The sequence below is a fragment of the Pelobates fuscus genome, chromosome 7, assembly GCF_036172605.1.
Source record: "Pelobates fuscus isolate aPelFus1 chromosome 7, aPelFus1.pri, whole genome shotgun sequence".
Classification (NCBI taxonomy): domain Eukaryota; kingdom Metazoa; phylum Chordata; class Amphibia; order Anura; family Pelobatidae; genus Pelobates; species Pelobates fuscus.
In genome coordinates this window covers 6,667,892-6,686,198 of record NC_086323.1, presented here as the reverse complement: position 1 = coordinate 6,686,198, position 18,307 = coordinate 6,667,892, and the positions used below count along the sequence as shown (strand labels likewise).

The window sequence follows — 18,307 nt, the reverse complement described above, 5'->3', positions numbered from 1 at the left end:
CAGCGGAACCAACAGGCCCATTCTATTGGTGACCCCGCCCCTTGGCTATGATTCCATTAAATTTCAGAACAGTTTGAAGCATCCAGCATCCATCTTTGTACATACCGTAAAGACATGGAGATACAAATATATTGCACCATTATTTATGCAAACACCCCAATAATAGTGATTACACCATTATTTATACAATCCCCCCAATAATAGTGATTGATTGCACCATTATTTATACAAACACCCCAATATTAGTGATTGCACCATTATTTATACAAATCCCCCCAATAATAGTGATTGATTGCACCATTATTTATACAAACACCCCAATATTAGTGATTGCACCATTATTTATACAAATCCCCCCAATAATAGTGATTGATTGCACTATTATTTATACAAACACCCCAGTGTTAGTGATTGCACTAAAATTTATACAAATCCCCCCAATAATAGTGATTGATTGCACCATTATTTATACAAACACCCCAATATTAGTGATTGCACCATTATTTATACAAATCCCCCCAATAATAGTGATTGATTGCACCATTATTTATACAAACACCCCAATAATAGTGATTGATTGCACCATTATTTATACAAACACCCCAATAATAGTGATTGATTGCACCATTATTTATACAAACACCCCAATAATAGTGATTGATTGCACCATTATTTATAGAGAATATAGTGTTCCAAAAAAGGACTATTGGCGTGTACAATCAAACCTGAAAAGGAGGTGACCCTTAAGTTAGACAGTTAGAGAAAGGATACAAATCCAATGGGCACAAAAGGTTCCTTGAAATATATAGTAAAAATATTAAAAGAAAAATTAAAGTAAACCGACGCGCGTTTCGATGGCTACTAAAGCGCCTTCAACCAGGGCATTCAATGGAGCCGCTTACCAGGTCACTACGTCATATTCATGTCCTGGAATATTATTATTATTATTATTATTATTATTATTATTATTGCCCTTGGGTGCAGCCCTTAATGTACCGACCCTTTGTCAATCATAACACACATCTCCGTGCTATATCAATGCACAGAGGAGGGAGGGACGAGATCTATTTGGTGGTTTTGTATCAATCCCTAAAAGTACATAAGGGGAGATTGAAAGAGAGGTAAAATGCCTCTAAGCATCTCTCTATGTATATAGAAGCCTATATTCCTAATCACTGAGCAGACTAAAGGGGACACAGGTCCTTATATAGATATAACCAGAAAGTTATAGAGGGGATCAGCAGTGAAATGTTGCACAATGTAGTTAATCTTTTTGTTTTTAATCTTATGTTTAGATATATTACTGTACAGGTGTATATATTATAGTGCCTAGCTCTGTCCCAAGTTACATCAGATGTATATATTAAAGGTCCATATATCGAGATTATATATGGTACATTGATATTATATCTCAGATTATAAATTAACCAAGTGCAAAGTTCTCCCTACTGTGTCTAGAAAAGAGGAGATCAAATAAACGAATCCCCTGGTGAAGTAATGGAGCACGGCTCTCAAATTGTTGGAAGTCCCGTACCAAAAATATCTAAAATAAACATTATTTACAAATACAAAAATAATAAATAAATAATAATATATATTTCATCCTAATTATATAACATATTCAGCTGCCAATATAGGGGGAAAACGTGAAGCCCCATGAGCCTCTGTGACTTCCAGCCCGCCGAACTGCTATTGTCCCCAAGAGTGTCCTCATACAATCTCAGGGGCCCCCAGAATGGTATCTGCCTCCGTTCGTGGGGTCCCTGGGTGAAACCAGGCAAGGGAAGCATCTCTGTTTGGGACACGAATGTTCCCCTGGTCGCCGGCTGCCTATACGAACGGCAGCCACCGTGGGAAGCATATATCAGTGCTGAGTATGTCCCTGTATCAGTGCTGAGTGCATTCTATATCAGTGCTGAGTATGTTCCTGTATCAGTGCTGAGTATGTTCCTGTATCAGTGCTGAGTGCATTCTATATCAGTGCTGAGTATGTTCCTGTATCAGTGCTGAGTATGTCCCTGTATCAGTGCTGAGTGCATTCTATATCAGTGATGAGTATGTCCCTGTATCAGTGCTGAGTATGTTCCTGTATCAGTGCTGAGTATGTTCCTGTATCAGTGCTGAGTATGTCCCTGTATCAGTGCTGAGTGCATTCTATATCAGTGATGAGTATGTCCCTGTATCAGTGCTGAGTATGTTCCTGTATCAGTGCTGAGTGCATTCTATATCAGTGCTGAGTATGTCCCTGTATCAGTGCTGAGTGCATTCTATATCAGTGCTGAGTATGTCCCTGTATCAGTGCTGAGTATGTCCCTGTATCAGTGCTGAGTGCATTCTATATCAGTGATGAGTATGTCCCTGTATCAGTGCTGAGTACATTCTATATCAGTGATGAGTATGTTCCTGTATCAGTGCTGAGTACATTCTATATCAGTGATGAGTATGTCCCTGTATCAGTGCTGAGTGCATTCTATATCAGTGATGAGTATGTCCCTGTATCAGTGCTGAGTATGTTCCTGTATCAGTGCTGAGTGCATTCTATATCAGTGCTGAGTATGTCCCTGTATCAGTGCTGAGTGCATTCTATATCAGTGCTGAGTTTGTCCCTGTATCAGTGCTGAGTATGTCCCTGTATCAGTGCTGAGTGCATTCTATATCAGTGATGAGTATGTCCCTGTATCAGTGCTGAGTACATTCTATATCAGTGATGAGTATGTTCCTGTATCAGTGCTGAGTACATTCTATATCAGTGATGAGTATGTCCCTGTATCAGTGCTGAGTACATTCTATATCAGTGATGAGTATGTTCCTGTATCAGTGCTGAGTACATTCTATATCAGTGATGAGTATGTCCCTGTATCAGTGCTGAGTGCATTCTATATCAGTGCTGAGTATGTCCCTGTATCAGTGCTGAGTGCATTCTATATCAGTGCTGAGTTTGTCCCTGTATCAGTGCTGAGTATGTCCCTGTATCAGTGCTGAGTGCATTCTATATCAGTGATGAGTATGTCCCTGTATCAGTGCTGAGTACATTCTATATCAGTGATGAGTATGTTCCTGTATCAGTGCTGAGTACATTCTATATCAGTGATGAGTATGTTCCTGTATCAGTGCTGAGTACATTCTATATCAGTGATGAGTATGTCCCTGTATCAGTGCTGAGTACATTCTATATCAGTGATGAGTATGTTCCTGTATCAGTGCTGAGTACATTCTATATCAGTGATGAGTATGTCCCTGTATCAGTGCTGAGTACATTCTATATCAGTGCTGAGTATGTCCCTGTATCAGTGCTGAGTACATTCTATATCAGTGCTGAGTATGTCCCTGTATCAGTGCTGAGTGCATTCTATATCAGTGCTGAGTATGTCCCTGTATCAGTGCTGAGTATGTCCCTGTATCAGTGCTGAGTGCATTCTATATCAGTGCTGAGTATGTTCCTGTATCAGTGCTGAGTGCATTCTATATCAGTGCTGAGTATGTCCCTGTATCAGTGCTGAGTATGTCCCTGTATCAGTGCTGAGTGCATTCTATATCAGTGATGAGTATGTCCCTGTATCAGTGCTGAGTGCATTCTATATCAGTGCTGAGTATGTCCCTGTATCAGTGCTGAGTATGTCCCTGTATCAGTGCTGAGTGCATTCTATATCAGTGATGAGTATGTCCCTGTATCAGTGCTGAGTGCATTCTATATCAGTGCTGAGTATGTCCCTGTATCAGTGCTGAGTGCATTCTATATCAGTGATGAGTATGTCCCTGTATCAGTGCTGAGTGCATTCTATATCAGTGCTGAGTATGTCCCTGTATCAGTGCTGAGTATGTCCCTGTATCAGTGCTGAGTATGTCCCTGTATCAGTGCTGAGTGCATTCTATATCAGTGCTGGGTATGTCCCTGTATCAGTGCTTAATGCATGCTATATGTAAACTATCTCTATACTCAGTTACAGTGTATCTGCCTGGTGCTGTCAGCGCCCTCTAGCGATGATTTGAAGCTGTTACAGTGGCACAGTGTCCGACAGGTTTGCTGGGATCAGATTATAAAGTTACCTGTTCAGGTTTTGTAGGAATATTATTTTAATATGAAGATATCATTTTAATGTTTTTTCCTCCACCTTGTGTTAGTATTATCCTGATCCAGTCCTGGCACCATGCTCTCACTGACAGGTTACTGATTAACCTGCTTTCTGCCCTTTGTACCCCCTGCCAGGCTCCTCCCTACACCTGGAGGGGCAGAGGGAGGGGAGGAGACACAGACAGGGAGAGAGCTGTGTGTATGGGAGGACACTGAGAGCTGAACCTACCAGGCATGTGACCCCATCTGGTACACAGCAAGGGCGCAGGGGAAGGTGAGTGTGCCCTGAGCTGGCATGGCATGTGCTGGCATGGGGGCATTGTATGAGCTGGCAGAGGGGGCATGGTATAAGCTGGCATGGGGACATTGTATGAGCTGGCATGGGGACATTGTATGAGCTGGCATGGGGACATTGTATGAGCTGGCATGTGGGGGCATGGTATAAGCTGGCATGGGGACATTGTATGAGCTGTCAGAGGGGGCATGGTATAAGCTGACATGGGGACATTGTATGAGCTGGCATGGGGGGCATGGTATAAGCTGGCATGGGGACATTGTATGAGCTGTCAGAGGGGGCATGGTATAAGCTGGCATGGGGACATTGTATGAGCTGGCATGGGGGGCATGGTATAAGCTGGCATGGGGACATTGTATGAGCTGGCAGAGGGGGCATGGTATAAGCTGGCATGGGGCATAGCATGTGCTGGCATGGGGGACATGGTATAAGCTGGCATGGGGCATGGCATGTGCTGGCATGTGGGACAGGGTATAAGTTGGCATGGGGACATTGTATGAGCTGGCATGGGGGGGCATGGTATAAGCTGGCATGGGGACATTGTATGAGCTGGCAGAGGGGGCATGGCATGAGCTCTGTAAATTGTTGATATAGAGGTTTGCATAACATTTGCTCTTGTCAGGCTGGCATGGAATGGAGCATGGCATGTGCCTAGTACACGCTGGTCAAGATGTTCAGAATTGATCATACTGCCCCTGTCTGAGTTTGGGGTGATCATAATTGACCATCTGCCAACATTTGAAGAGACTCTGCCCTTCACCTGCTTTACAAAGTAACTGCCATTGGCACTGTGCCCTCTGTACCTTGTATGCCTTGCACCACTAACTATACCCTCTGGAGGCAAGCTGCTGTGTGCCCCCTGAGCCCTGCTCCTATCTGTATGGATGTGCAGTACCCAGTGACTGCCATTGGCACTGTGCCCCCTGTTCCCTGCCCCTATCTGAATGGATGTGCAGTACCCAGTGACTGCCATTGGCACTGTGCCCCCTTTTCCCTGCCCCTAGCTGTATGGATGTGCAGTACCCAGTGACTGCCATTGGCACTGTGCCCCCTGTTCCCTGCCCCTAGCTGTATGGATGTGCAGTACCCAGTGACTGCCATTGGCACTGTGCCCCCTGTTCCCTGCCCCTATCTGTATGGATGTGCAGTACCCAGTGACTGCCATTGGCACTGTGCCCCCTGTTCCCTGCCCCTAGCTGTATGGATGTGCAGTACCCAGTGACTGCCATTGGCACTGTGCCCCCTGTTCCCTGCCCCTAGCTGTATGGATGTGCAGTACCCAGTGACTGCCATTGGCACTGTGCCCCCTGTTCCCTGCCCCTATCTGTATGGATGTGCAGTACCCAGTGACTGCCATTGGCACTGTGCCCCCTGTGCCTTGCTCCTATCTGTATGGATGTGCAGTACCCAGTGACTGCCATTGGCACTGTGCCCCCTGTTCCCTGCCCCTAGCTGTATGGATGTGCAGTACCCAGTGACTGCCATTGGCACTGTGCCCCCTTTTCCCTGCCCCTAGCTGTATGGATGTGCAGTACCCAGTGACTGCCATTGGCACTGTGCCCCCTGTTCCCTGCCCCTATCTGTATGGATGTGCGGTACCCAGTGACTGCCATTGGCACTGTGCCCCCTGTTCCCTGCCCCTATCTGTATGGATGTGCTGTACCCAGTGACTGCCATTGGCACTGTGCCCCCTGTGCCTTGCTCCTATCTGTATGGATGTGCAGTACCCAGTGAATGCAGTCTGTATAATGCCCTCTGAGTAGGTATAGTTAAGCATGTAATATGGTCAATACAACCACAATTAGCTGGGGAGACATTACATTAAACCTGTTCCTGTTAGTTCCTTATTTTTGAGTACTTGGTTCATAAATACCATTTAGTACATAGCTCCCTGTGTGAGTCAGGGAGACAGGTGTCGTGTTCGTATTTGATGTGATAACAGTAACACGAGAAAAGCACCTCCCATGAAAAAGCACCTGGCACTTCCTCTCATAGCAGCATAAAATACTCATCGGATATTTAATGTGTGGGAAAATTGGCACTTTTTAGAAAAACAGCCATTTTGGCAGAAAAAGTGAATATTGCGCAAAAAAATGACTATTTCCACAATCTCAATTTGTGTTAAAATTGCGGTTATTTTTATTTGTATATATTTTTTTATTATTTTGCGTGTTTCATTGGTGCATTTTCAAGGCCGCAGTATGAAAATGGAATTTGCTCAAATTTATCTGTAAAAAAAAATTCAGCTCATGAAGCCACGATTTTTCTTATTTGTGTTTTAGATAAATAGATGTGAAAGCTCTGCTTGTTAGAAAGGCACACACAGACATTTTATTCTAATGAGCTCCGTTTTCCCATGATCCTCTGGTTCAGTGACTCACTCCCTTTATGATATTTGATGTGGTTATTATTTGCCCCATTTCCTCATACTGCCACTCAAAACATCCGAGGACAATAACCGCCATTTAAAACGTGTCTCGTGGGACCTGACATGACTTCATTGCCTTAGAGGATCATGGGAAATAATGCATTAGTTTATATGGTATCGTAAACTATGATAATGCTTGATGGGACGTATCCACCAAACAAGGAGGATGAACAAGGAAATTGAGACTTTTAGGCCAAAGTTCTAGCTGAACGGAAAAATTCTCCGGCTGACCTTAGATTTGAAATAATGATACGTAGAAATGACCTCTTGCTTTGCAGAAAATGACACAGTGCCTTTAAGGAATGTTTGAGAATACGATTTCTGCAGATATTAATATATTTCACTTTTTCTTTATTTTATAGTGATTGCCATGAGGCTCATCGTGTGTCTCACACTTTTCATCTCCCCTCTCGTGGCTAAGCCCTGCGAGGTGTACCCTCAGGTAGGAGCCCTGAAAATGTCTGAACAGTTGGTGTTAAAGAATAAGAGAATGGCCCTGCAGTGCTGGGAGCTGCAGTAAATGTTTACCATAACTAGACAAACAGAGCACTTTAAACAGAGTAACTCTTACAGAAATATGCTAGCCACAGGGCCTCCACACCTCGCTTTCCAGTCCGCCTAACAAGTTTTCTCACAAGTCGTTCAACCTGTTTTGTTTTTACTATTGTACTGAGCTGCAGAATATGTTGCTGCTGACCAATAATATATAGTACTCCAGCAGGAAGTAAAGAGAAGTACGGAACGTGAAATAGGAAGTAAAGGGAAGTACGGAACATACTGCAGGAAGTATAGGGAAGTACAGAACATGCAGTAGAAAGTAATGGGAAGTATGGAACGTCTAGTGGGAAGTAAAGGGAGGTACAGAACGTGTAGCAGGAAGTAAAGGGAAGTACAGAACATACAGCAGGAAGTAAAGAGAAGTACAAAACTTGCAGAAGAAATTAAAGGGAAGTACAGAACATACAGCAGGAAGTAAAGGGAAGTACAGAATGTGTAGCAGGAAGTAGAGGGAAGTATGGAACATGCATGCAGTCAGCTGACAGTCTCAGCGAATCATAGCCTCCCATTGCTTCCTCTTTATCCAAGGAGCACAGAGAGGATGGAGACCCTTGTGTAGCACGGAAACATTATAAAATGGCAGGGTACTCCAGATACTATGACCACTTCAGCGAGATGAAGCAGTGACCCTTTAAGTTAAAAGGTTACTCCAAGCACCATGGCCACGTCACTGATATGAAGTAGTCATACTGCCTGGGGTCTGTATGTGCAGCGTAATGCCATGAAACAGCCCAGAGCAAGAGTTCCAGGCTAATGTGAATACGATGCTAATTTGCAAACAACCCAATGATGGAACGTCTACCCCTCAGCCCACCCTCCATGACATCCATCCCCATAACATTAGGCAAGGAGTTTCAGACGGCAGGGAGAATTTGGCCCCCGATGGAACGGAGTAATATTTTAGCTATGGTCTTTTTTTTTTGTTCGGGGGGAGGAATGAAGATAGGAAAGGTTACTCTAACTATTTTTAAAACATTGTTTTCTGTTTGGCGTGACCCTTTACTGATGAGTCTGACGCGAAAAGTTATTTTCTGCCAAATAAGCAAGCTAATACTAATATGATTGGTGGGGGAGTTCTAGAATGTCAGTTAAAAATTATGTCAAAATAGATGAATCTGGGAATTAAATCTCTTGCAGATGTTTTTGAGCTTGGATAATTGGAGTTACATTTCCAGGTCAGTGGTCTGGTAAACCCTGGATGCCCTTTAGTGCGTTGGTTAAATGTCACATAGGTTTGGATTACTGGGTAACTAGCTGATTTGTTTGGTGTGTTTTATTCAGGGTAGAGCAGACTGCAGTCATCTAGGTCTTCAGGACATCCCGAGTTCCATCCCTCAAAATACACAGCACCTGGACCTGTCTAATAATTTCATTCACTTCACCAAGCCACTGGAGGAAAACTTCCCAGAACTCCGTCTACTCAACCTCTCACATAACCCGCTGCAAAGTCTTCCAAATAATTCCTTCCAGAACCTGCCCAAACTCCAAACGCTGGACCTCAGTGACTGTGGTATCTTCACCCTGCACTACAACATACTGAGCGGCCTGGACAGCCTCCAAACATTGATCTTAAGTCACAACAATCTGAGTCAGATCTCGTTGGGGAACCTCAAAGCCTTGCGGTTTCTTGACATAAGGAAAACCTCACTGATATTTCATCCGTCACAGCCAAAGATATGGGACCTCGAACAGCTCTCAGTAAATAACGGTCTCTGCGAGTGCCCTTCAGAAGAACCTAAACGAGAAGGTAAGAGTGAGATTAAAAGATGTCTTGAGGAGAGAATGTGAATACTGTTAGAGAAATGGTGAGAGCAAAACTGGTTCTTATTCTGTAAAGTCTAAATGCAACATATCAGAGATTAGTTAGAGACAACCCGGGGGCATTTATAGGCAAACTTCTCGCAATCATTCTCAACAATAATCAGTCTCTGAATTTACCGAGACAACATCTGAATAGAGATGAATTTACGCCGGATTTATCCTGTCTGCATGAATGTGAATGCTGCAAATCATCGAATGGCATAATTTGGTTCCAAATTTGCAGACAGTCAGCTCCAGATTTGATCAGAGAGATTGTATGGTTAATGGGGGTTCCTTCACCCCAATAAACACGATTGCAGTATTTACTGGTTAAATAATGCAGTGAAGGTAGGTTAAAAATTTACCTCTGTTGCACTTCCTCTTGGCAGTATGCCAACATTTTGTTCGGCCGTGTTGTACGCGTGATGGCACCGTGTAAGCGTTAAATTAAATAAGCTCGAAATAATTCTGTAATCATTTTATCCCAACCCATAGCTCACTTTTAGTGTATTATTAAGATGTGCTAAAACCGAGGAAGGGACAGTTGCTTGAAAATGATTGGCTATAATTATCACATCTGAAGTTCTCAGCCAATCAGAGAGCATCGGAATAGAATGGTGGTGTAAGGGGTTAATGTTATAAGGCAGCCGACCTGCTGTACCATTAACCCTCACATTGCTGCCTGTGGTGTGAAGGATTACGATCATTTGGGTCTCGTCTGGCTGCGTTTGCTAATTTCATTGATCTATTCCTTTTTTATTTGATGACTAGTTGCTGTAGCATGTAAAAATCAGGTTAATGAATTTTGCGAGTATGCCTCCTGGAACAGATCAGAGTGACTCCCAAAAATGTTTTGAGATAAATTAGTAAATTCTGTACTTTATGTGTGATTCACGGCTGTGATTTCAGCCAATGAGTGCTTAGCTTAGTCTTCAGCAGTCCCAGAAGCAGGGATTACAGTCACAGCCACCCTCCAGGACACAGGCAAGTGTTTTGACAAATGACACTGGGACAGCGCCATGGAGCTCGTGGCACCATAACCACTACAGTGGGCTGTAGTGGTTATAGTGCTTTCAGTGTTTTTTTTTTTTTACATAAAAGCATGGTTCTTTCGAGGGATTGTCAATTGAATCACAGTTTGAATAAATCCAAGTGCTTTGACGACACATATAGGTAACAGGCATGACGGCCCCCGGGAGAGTGCGCAGCTTAGCGGACAGGGGCGCATGTATGAGTGTGGGATGGATGATGCATGATTGGCTATATGCTACATGTATGAGTGTGGGATGGATGATGCATGATTGGCTATATTCTACATGTATGAGTGTGGGATGGATGATGCATGATTGGCTATATGCTACATGTGGGAGTGTGAGATGGTGCATGATTGGCTATATGCTACATGTATGAGTGTGGGATGGATGATGCATGATTGGCTATATTCTACATGTATGAGTGTGGGATGGATGGTGCATGATTGGCTATATGCTACATGTATGAGTGTGGGATGGATGGTGCATGATTGGCTACGTGCTACGTGTGGGAGTGTGGGATGGATGATGCATGATTGGCTATATTCTACATGTATGAGTGTGGGATGGATGTTGCATGATTGGCTGTATGAGTGTGGGATGGATGTTGCATGATTGGCTGTATGCTACATGTGGGAGTGTGAGATGGATGATGCATGATTGGCTATATGCTACATGTGGGAGTGTGAGATGGTGCATGATTGGCTATATGCTACATGTATGAGTGTGGGATGGATGGTGCATGATTGGCTATATGCTACATGTATGAGTGTGGGATGGATGGTGCATGATTGGCTATATGCTACATGTGGGAGTGTGAGATGGTGCATGATTGGCTATATGCTACATGTATGAGTGTGGGATGGATGATGCATGATTGGCTATATTCTACATGTATGAGTGTGGGATGGATGGTGCATGATTGACTATATGCTACGTGTGGGAGTGTGGGATGGATGGTGCATGATTGGCTACGTGCTACGTGTGGGAGTGTGGGATGGATGATGCATGATTGGCTATATTCTACATGTATGAATGTGGGATGGATGTTGCATGATTGGCTGTATGAGTGTGGGATGGATGTTGCATGATTGGCTGTATGCTACATGTGGGAGTGTGAGATGGATGATGCATGATTGGCTATATGCTACATGTGGGAGTGTGAGATGGTGCATGATTGGCTATATGCTACATGTATGAGTGTGGGATGGATGGTGCATGATTGGCTATATGCTACATGTATGAGTGTGGGATGGATGGTGCATGATTGGCTATATGCTACATGTATGAGTGTGGGATGGATGGTGCATGATTGGCTATATGCTACATGTATAAGTGTGGGATGGATGATGCATGATTGCCTATATTCTACATGTATGAGTGTGGGATGGATGATGCATGATTGGCTATATTCTACATGTATGAGTGTGGGATGGATGGTGCATGATTGGCTATATTCTACATGTATGAGTGTGGGATGGATGATGCATGATTGGCTGTATGCTACATGTGGGAGTGCGAGATGGATGATGCATGATTGGCTATATTCTACATGTATGAGTGTGGGATGGATGATGCATGATTGGCTGTATGCTACATGTGGGAGTGCGAGATGGATGATGCATGATTGGCTATGTGCTACATGTGGGAGTGTGAGATGGATGGTGCATGATTGGCTATATGCTACATGTATGAGTGTGGGATGGATGATGCATGATTGGCTATATTCTACATGTATGAGTGTGGGATGGATGGTGCATGATTGGCTATATTCTACATGTATGAGTGTGGGATGGATGGTGCATGATTGTCTATATTCTACATGTATGAGTGTGGGATGGATGATGCATGATTGGCTATATTCTACATGTATGAGTGTGGGATGGATGATGCATGATTGGCTATATTCTACATGTATGAGTGTGGGATGGATGGTGCATGATTGGCTATGTGCTACATGTGGGAGTGTGAGATGTGAGGAAGTGGGTGGTGACAGATCAGACTGACCTCAGTGCCACTTAGGAGCCGGGCCAGCAACAAGTTTCCCGCCCACACTCCCTTTGCTGCTTTGGGCCCGGGGGGTTGTCACAGCGAGGCGGGGGTGTGTCCTTGCCAAATAAGGGATGGTTTGGTAGATTAGATGAAAAGGGGGGATAATGGCCAGGTCTCATCCTCCCCCTGTCTCTTATGGTGAACCTGGAGGAGGTACCAGGTTGGACGTGTCCCCACTGGGTTGTAAGTCGACCAGTGGGGAGCATTATGGTTGGGCCACACCGAGTAGGTGGGCAGCCCTGAAAAGGAAGATGTTTTTATTATGCCGAGGGGGGGAGGTGAGAGCCTTGGGGAAGTTCGATTGGCAAGGACGGTTTCTTTGGTTACTGTATGACTATATGCAAATTTTAGTTAATTTATAATATTTATTATTTCGTTATATGTTAAAGGAGTTATACAGTATTTGGTTGTGTTAATAAATGCTGTGGCCTGTTTTCTCCAAGAAGTTGTCTGTCGTTATTTGAAGGGGTAAGTTATGTTTTTTTATGGGGGATGAAGGGAATGCTATCCAATGCCCACTACGTACATACATTGACCTATTATATTTCGTACAGACATGGCGACATGTTTGTTACTTTAAGGGGTTTCTCCAAACAAAAAATAAGTGTTTTAATAATATACATCATGTGTCTCAGCCTTTAAATAATGAAGCTCTGACCCTGTAAATTGGGCTTTAATTATCCTCTTAATCAGTGCCTCGTGGGAGGATATGATGATATAACCTAACCTAACACAAGTGGGCCACTGCGTATGTTCTCCCTGCCGGATCGCATGTGGGCCACAGCGTATGTTCCCCCTGCCAGATGGCGCGCAGGCCACTGAGTATGTTCCCATTGCCGGATCGCGTGGGCCACTGCGTATGTTCCCATTGCCGGATCGCCCGCGGGCCACTGCGTATGTTGCCCCTACTGAGCACGCAAGGGGGAACGGCGTATGTTCCCCCTACCGGATGGCGCGTTGGGAACGGCGTATGTTCCCCCTACCGGATGGCGCGTTGGGAACAACGTATGTTCCCCCTACCGGATGGCGCGTTGGGAACAGCGTATGTTCCCCCTACCGGATGGCGCGTTGGGAACAGCGTATGTTCCCCCTACCGGATCAGAGTCTGCCAGACCTCAGCTTATTATTAACACCTCGCCCAACACACATGGATGGGGAGTAGTGGGATTCTTAGTATGCCCCGTGCTAGATAGCAAATCCACTCAATATCTGCTAATTATTAACCCCTCATACAACACATTTTACATAGATTTGGTTAAGCTCCAGTTTGGAGCTTTTTCAGTTCAATTAAAGGTGACCTAACGTGTTGTTATTTGATTATTAATGAGAAATAAGAAACAAAAATGTATTTACCAGACGTTTAATGTGTGGGGCAAGAGAAACAAACAGAAACCGTGAGAAATAGAAACAGCAAAATGGCGAGACAGGAAAAGCCTTGTCAATTCTCTGCAGTACCCAGTTAGCTAGTTAGTGAACGTTCTATTAATAAATTGCTGAAACCGACCGGTCACATACAGACCAGGAATGGCGCTGGATTTTGGGAAATTCCGTGGATTGGGTAATTTGGGACCCGCATGTCGGCTGCTGTCTCACCGTTTAGTTAATAAACTATTTCCAAATTGTGGTTTTTAAGATAATTTTCAGATTTTTTGGGACAATAACTTCAGAGGAGAAAGTGTAAACCTGTCTGTCTGTCTCCCAGCAGTGTCCGGATTGTTCTGTTCCTGCCGTCTGCGGATTGAAGAGTCTCAGGAGCACCGTCTGTCTGCACGCTTTGTGCGGGATGTGATAGAAAGCATCACCAATGATACCTCATCTAATCTCAGTAAGCAATGTTATGGGAAATGTAAGACATTACATGGTATGGGCTGTGCAGAGCGAGGCTGAGCATGTTGTATGGGCTGTGCAGAGCATGTTGTATGGGCTTTGCAGAGCGAGGCTGAGCTTGTTGTATGGGCTATGCAGAGCATGTTGTATGGGCTGTGCAGAGCATGTTGTATGGGCTGTGCAGAGCGAGGCTGAGCATGTTGTATGAGCCGTGCAGTGTGTGGCAGAGCATGTTGTATGGGCCGCGCAGTGTGTGGCAGAGCATGTTGTATGGGCAGTGCAGTGTGTGGCAGAGCATGTTGTATGGGCTGTGCAGAGCATGTTGTATGGGCTCTGCAGTGTGTGGCAGAGCATGTTGTATGGGCTGTGCAGAGCATGTTGTATGGGCAGTGCAGTGTGTGGCAGAGCATGTTGTATGGGCTGTGCAGAGCATGTTGTATGGGCTCTGCAGTGTGTGGCAGATCATGTTGTATGGGCTGCGCAGTGTGTGGCAGATCATGTTGTATGGGCTGCGCAGTGTGTGGCAGATCATGTTGTATGGGCTGTGCAGTGTGTGGCAGAGCATGTTGTATGGGCTGTGCAGAGCATGTTGTATGGGCTGTGCAGTGTGTGGCAGAGCATGTTGTATGGGCTGCGCAGTGTTTGGCAGAGCATGTTGTATGGGTTGTGCAGAGCATGTTGTGTGTGACAGAGCATGTTGTATGGGCTGTGCAGTGTGTGGCAGAGCATGTTGTATGGGCTCTGCAGTGTATGACAGAGCATGTTGTATGGACTGTGGAGAGCGAGGCTGAGCATGTTGTATGGGCTGTGCAGTGTGTGGCAGAGCATGTTGTATGGGCTCTGCAGTGTATGACAGAGAATGTTGTATGTTGACTGATGTTGACTGAGCATGTTGTATGGGCTGTGCAGAGCATGTTGTATAGGCTGTGCAGAGCGAGGCTGAGCTTGTTGTTGGGGCTGTGCAGTGTGTGGAAGAGCATGTAGTATGGGCTGTGCAGTGTGTGACAGAGCATGTTGTATGGGCCTTGCAGAGCATGTTGTATGTGCTGTGCAGTGTGTGACAGAGCATGTTTTATGGGCTGTGGAGAGCATGCTCTGCCTCGCTCTCCACAGCCCATACAACATGCTCTGCACAGCCCATACAACATGCTCAGCCTCGCTCTGCACAGCCCATATGGGTTGTGCAGAGCATGTTGTGTGTGACACCTCTGCCTTGAACGCTGCAGCCACGCTCCAAACATGCACCTCAAGGAGGACATACCCCCAACCATGGCATACTAAATCAACAAGCTAACTGCAAAGATGCTCCCGTTGTGCTGAACACTCCTGGAGGATGTCTCGCACCCAGCCAGACTTTCTCCATTATAGATTCATATTGTGTTCATACAGCGCAGCCCTCGCCAAACAGTCCTACTTTTCCTCTCTCATTAGGTCATGCTCCCGCAATCCCAGGTGTCTCTTTGACACCTTTAACTCTCTTCTTCTCCCTGCTGTGGCCACCCCTCAAACTAACCTTACTGCCGATAGCTTTGCATGTTACTTTACCGACAAGTTTGGACAGCTAAGGAAAGAATTCTCCCCACCCTGCCGTTCTCTTTCTCAACCACACGTAGATCATGCTTTTCCCTTCAGACTTTCTTCCCGGCTGCTAAACAAGACGTGGCTTTGCTTCTCCTTTCCTCTCGTCTCACCACTTGCTGCCTTTGACACCATTGTTCATGCTCTCCTTCTTCAAACTCTTCAATCACTCGGTCTCTGTGACTCTGTCCTCTTGTGGTTTTCCTCTTATCTCTCCCAACACTCATTCAGTGTCTCATTTTCTAATGATACATCTTCCCCTTGTCCTTACCTGGTTGGAGTCCCCCAAGGATCTGTTCTTGGTTCCCTTCTGTTCTCTCTTAATACTGCCTCTCTTGGTAAACTTATTACCTCATTTGGATTCCACTACCATCTGTACGCTGATGACACCCAGATATAGCTCTCCTCCCTGGACCTCTCCTCTGCAGTCCTGCAATGTGTCACTGCTTGCCTTTCTTCCATCTCTGACTGGATGTCCTCCTGCTTTCTGAAACTCAATCTCTCTAAAACTGAGCTCCTTGTCTTTCCTCCTCCTAATACTGATCCTCCTCTTGCACTCTCCCTTCAAGTTATTGGTATCCACATCAGGCCATACTTGCAAGCGAGCTGTCTCGGTGTCATACTTGATTCTGGCTTCACCTTTGAGCCTCACATCCAGCATGTTACCAAATCCTGTAGATTCCATCTTAAAAACATAGACCACATCTGCCCCTTTCTTAAGCAAGATGCTACTAAGGAGCTTGTCCATGCTCTAGTAATTTCCCGCATGGATTATTGTAACCCTCTCCTAATTGGTCTTCCCAAAACCGTATTGCCCCACTACAGTCTGTAATGAATGCTGTCGCAAGACTGATTTTCCTCTCTAGTCGGTCCTCTCACACCTCACCCCTCTGTCAGTCTTTACATTGGCTTCCTGTATCCTGTAAGAGTCAATTCAAAGTGCTAACCCTTACCTATAAAGCATTGACCAATTCTAGCCCCTCATATATCTCTTCACAGATCCATAGTTATGCCCCTACTCAGTCTCTCCGTTCTGCCTGTGACCTTTTCCTGACTGCTGCTCAAACCCGTTCAGCCAACTCACGCTTGCAGGACTTCTCGCGGGCACCTCCCTTCCCATTGAGTAGCCTGCCTACTGCCATCAGACTCTCCCCTAGTCTTCAATTGTTTAAGATGTGCCTTAAAACCCATTAATACATTGACTGACCCAACAGATGTCTTATAACTGCAATGATATTTTAAAGAATGATTTAATTAAGATGTTATGTGATTTAACACATGTATTTTGAGTATTCATTTTGTCATCTCTCATTTCAAAACAGCCTCGCCTTCACCTATAACCCCTGTGTCCAATGGCCGGAGCTGGCCTTACTTTGTGGGATTTGTGCTCGTCGCAATCTTCCTGTCCTGCATCATTGCTTTGGCTGCAAAATTCAGTATTCTCCGTAAATACCTTCGCAGCTACCGTCACCGTCCACTGCCCGAGAACGAGTGGGTGAGTGAAACCCAGAGTGAAGTACCTGGCCTGCCATATCCATCCCATGAAGATGAAGATGGGTTTATAGAGGATAATTATATTCAGCCAAGGGACCATCCGGAGGAGGAAGAGGAGGATGAAGGCATGTATAGACTCTGATGGCCACAAAAGATCATTATGGAGCTCAATCTATCAAGGCTTCCAGCTGGTTGCTTATAGTGATGCTATAACAGCTTAATCCTTGGACTCTTACTCTCCACGACAACTGGAGTCATGCTTCTACAACTCAAGATGTTAAGGATCCAAGATCGAATCTATGTGAACCTATTGGAGAAGAAATAGCACATTCTTCTGTGTCCAGTCTTCAAGCTCCATGACCTCCTTGAACTAATACTAAAAAAAAAAACTAAAACTAAAAGATATTCCACCAGACTGACTAATACTTACCCGCTCTTTACCAGTGCTGTCCAGAATTTTCTTTATCAGCAAGATTGTTTGCTGGAGCACCAGTGATGTCTTATTTATAAATCGATAGGTTCAGGAAGTCAGAGGATTGTAAATTGGATCTGTGAAGGGCCTGTTCCCAAATTCATCCTGCATTGGACAGAATGGTCTCGGGCTCCTCAGTTACAGACATGGATAGAGATAAACAGTGCTGCCACAGGTTGTGATGACCAGTGAATGAGTTCTGCTGGGTAAAGGATCAAACTAGTGAATTAAATACACTCCATGGCACAGAACAGGCAGTTGGTGAAACCGAATTTCCTCACAATGTCAGTTGTAATCACACTCCGATGGTTTGGTAGGGAGCACAGACCAAGTAAGCAAGGTCACATCACCATGACTGACCTCTTCCCTTACACAACCCCCACAATAAACCATGTTCCAACAGCACCCTGCTGTCCACTGAACCCAACATCCTCTCCTCCTCCGTTACACTGGTCCTTGTTACATAGTGAAGGACTAAGATGGTTCAGGGCCCTAGGCAGTTTACCTGTTTTAACCCCCCTTTATTTAGCACATATGAGTGGTGGGCCAAACAAATTCATGGTTCCGGATTCCTCTTTAACCTCTGTGCCCTAGGAGAACACCTAAGGTCGCCATATGGTTAATCCTGTGCTTATCTTATATTCCCTTTTTGTTGTCCTCTCACTCCGAATGAGAAGAGCTTGGATCCAGAGCAGCCCAT

General features: G+C 44.9%; 1 protein-coding gene across 2 annotated transcripts; it reads left to right on the top strand.

Moving 5' to 3' along the window:
* Positions 1–4,240: 4,240 nt before the first annotated feature.
* Positions 4,241–17,506, top strand: C7H1orf210 (chromosome 7 C1orf210 homolog). Of its 2 annotated transcripts, none has more exons than XM_063427145.1 (5): positions 4,241–4,346; positions 7,158–7,237; positions 8,635–9,100; positions 13,942–14,061; positions 16,964–17,506. In XM_063427145.1, exons 2-5 carry the CDS (start codon positions 7,166–7,168, stop codon positions 17,275–17,277), a joined length of 972 nt encoding a protein of 323 aa, XP_063283215.1. In that variant the 5' UTR covers positions 4,241–4,346; positions 7,158–7,165; the 3' UTR covers positions 17,278–17,506. The 2 variants fall into 2 exon arrangements, with proteins under 2 accessions (XP_063283215.1, XP_063283214.1); XM_063427144.1 differs by having other exon boundaries at positions 13,939–14,061.
* Positions 17,507–18,307: the final 801 nt, after the last annotated feature.